Here is a 2,997-nt window from a genome sequence, read left to right on the forward strand (position 1 = left end):
ACCTTCAATGGGCACAGAAGTATGAAAACTTCCTTTACAGATGGTGGCAATGTTTAGGGAAATTGTGAAACCTTTCACTAGTAAAGGAAGTAGGTCAATGGTGTTGACGTTGAAATTTTATAGCCAAGAACAATTTTTATCTGTATTACAGCTGGTGGTGACTTTTATGGAGAGGTACAAATGATGATCACATAGATGATCCTGGTTAAACTCAGTGGGTCACAAAAACAAGAATAAAGACTTGAGCATGGCATGGAAGTAGTTAGAAAAGGAAACGGGTGGCAGGGAATCAGAGAGATATTGTGGAGTCGGAGTAATAAGAACACATTATACAGGTGTATAAAATTGTCAAAGAGCAAATTTAACTAACAAAAGAAAAATATGAAATAATATTAAGGCATTTTGTAAAATTTTGGCTATTAATTCTCATCGAATGAAATTCTGTAAGAAAATAATGACTGACATATATTTATTTTTATCCTAATACAATGTGATACTGATTTTTCTTATTTAGAATTGATTACTTATATTTTCATTTTGTTACATTTTCTCCTAAAGACTGACAAGAAACATGGAGCCCCAAAACAAAACGTTTGTGTTACAGTTCCTTCTTCTTGGATTTACAGATGATGCAGAACTTCAGTGTCTCATCTTCAGCCTCTTCCTGTTCATATACTTAGTCACCATCCTTGGGAACCTGCTCATAATTCTGTGTATAAGCTCTGAGTCCCACCTCCAAACCCCCATGTACTTCTTTCTCTCTAACTTGTCCTTTAATGACATTGGTTTAAGCACAGCCACAGTCATCAAGATGCTGGTTAACATCCAAGCAAATGACCAGAGCATCACTTACACAGACTGCCTCACACAGCTCTTCTTTGTACTTGCTTTTGCATACTTTGAAAATTTTCTCCTTACAGTGATGGCCTATGATCGCTATGCAGCTATTTGTCACCCATTAAGGTATAATATCATTATGAATCCTAACTTATGTGTTCTACTCTCACTAAATTCTCTGTTCATTAGTGTTATGGATTCCCTGATTCACACACTTATGGTGCAGCGGCTGTCCTTCTGCACAGATCTGGAAATCCCTCACTTCTTCTGTGAGCTTGATCAGGTCATCAAGCTTTCCTGTTCTGACACCCGAATTGACAACATCGTGCTCTTTGTTGCAACTTGTGTATTTGGTGGTGTTCCTCTTTGTGGAATCATTTATTCTTATTATCATATTATGTCTACAATCTTGAAGATAGCATCATTGGAGGGAAAGTATAAAGCCTTCTCTACTTGCGGGACTCACTTGTCAGTGGTTTCCTTATTTTATGGGGCAGGTTCTATGGTATATATTAGCTCTGCAATAAGTGCCTCACCAGGAAAATCTGCAGTGGCTTCAGTGATGTACTCTGTGCTTCCTCAAATGATGAACCCTTTTATCTACAGCTTAAGGAACAAGGATATGAAAGTTGCCATAAGAAATCTTTTTAGCAGGACCATTTCACTTGAATAATGTGTACTGTGCTCAGAGTTTGCAATCATAAAATTAGTAAAAATTGATTGGATTTCTGGTAAAGTACAATTTCTAAAACTTTTGTTGCTGTAACATTATAAAATTATGCTTCAATAAATTGTACTGAATCTTGGACTCTCTATGCGTCAACATCTGTGAAACATAACACAAGACTTTACTTCTTTAAGAACATTTTCATTTTTCATGATTTGTGGAGGATAATGAAAAAAAAACAAAAACAAAAACAAAACAAAGCAAACAAACAAACAAAAAAAACGACCAAAATCCCAAAACTAGCACATGGTTATTCTTGTATATTCTCAGAAAATGTAAAAATTTAGAAATATTAATGTAGGGATTATTTTCAAAACAGTGTACTAAAGTGTAAAAGGTTATCTGAACTGGCAGATTATTCCACATGCAAAAGCACTTACCTCTAAGCCTAAGGAAATAATTTCAATCCCTGTGACCAACATGGTGGAAGGAAAGGACTAACAATCCATGATATATGTGCACATTATGATTGTATATGTACCAATCATATACATGCATGTATTTATATACCTACAGAAAAATATGTAATAAAATCATTAAGAATAGTTACTGATCTTGGCCATTTTAGCTCATAAAATGAAATGTTAAAGTCATTTTGATTATCCTTTTTCTGAAAACTACGGATGTATAACATTTTTTCCATTTCTCAGCCAATTGTGTTTCATCTCTTGAAAATGTTCTGCACTTTTTACAGTTCAATCATTACTCCCTCTCAGTCTGTCCTCTCACAGTTCCTCATTCCATTCCTCCCCCTATCTCCAACAGTATGTCCTCACCATACCTCCCCTCTCCATGGGGTTTCAAGGCACTGGAAGGTTCCACTCATCTTCTCTCACTAGGCCAGAACAGGCAGTCCTCTGCTGTATGTGCTTTAGGGTCCTCTGTCCAGCTGATGTATGCTACCTGGTTGGTGGCTCAGTGTCTGGGAGATCTTATGGGTACAGGTTAGTTGGAACTGCTCAGCTTCTCCTAGCCTTTCCCTAATTCAACCATATGTGTGTCCCCTACTTCAGTCCATTGGTTGGGTTTAAATATCTGCATCTCTCTCTGTCAGCTGCTTTTTGGGCCTCTCAGAGGACAGCCATGCTAGGCTCCTTTCTGTAAGCACACCATAGCATCAGTATTAGTGTCAGGCCTTAGAGCCTCCCCTTGAGATGGATCTCAAGTTGGGTCCATCACTGGTTCTCCTTTCCCTCAGTCTTTTCTCCATTTTTTTCCCTACAGTTCTTTTAGACAGGGAGAATTTTGGATCAGAGTTCTGACTGTAGGATGGCAGTCCTATCTCTCTACTTCATGCCCTATCTTTTTACTGGAAGTGGACTCTACAAGTTCCCTCTCCCCACTGTGGGGCATTTCATCTGAGGTTGCTCCCTTTGAATCCTAAGAGTCTTTCATCTCGCAGATCTCTGGTACAATCTACAGACCCACCTCTG

The 2,997-nt window shown here is 38.0% G+C and overlaps 1 protein-coding gene across 1 annotated transcript; it reads left to right on the forward strand.

The window, feature by feature from the left end:
• Positions 1-543: 543 nt before the first annotated feature.
• On the forward strand, positions 544-1,535 carry Olfr855 (olfactory receptor 855). Its single transcript, NM_146524.2, has one exon. It carries the CDS (start codon positions 572-574, stop codon positions 1,508-1,510), a length of 939 nt encoding a protein of 312 aa, NP_666735.2. The 5' UTR covers positions 544-571; the 3' UTR covers positions 1,511-1,535.
• Positions 1,536-2,997: the final 1,462 nt, after the last annotated feature.

This window comes from Mus musculus, chromosome 9 (genome assembly GCF_000001635.26).
Source record: "Mus musculus strain C57BL/6J chromosome 9, GRCm38.p6 C57BL/6J".
NCBI lineage: Eukaryota > Metazoa > Chordata > Mammalia > Rodentia > Muridae > Mus > Mus musculus.

What these genes read in the sequence shown, in the direction of transcription:
- Olfr855 (NM_146524.2), top strand. Translation starts at nt 572, where the DNA reads ATGGAGCCCCAAAACAAAACGTTTGTGTTACAGTTCCTTCTTCTTGGA.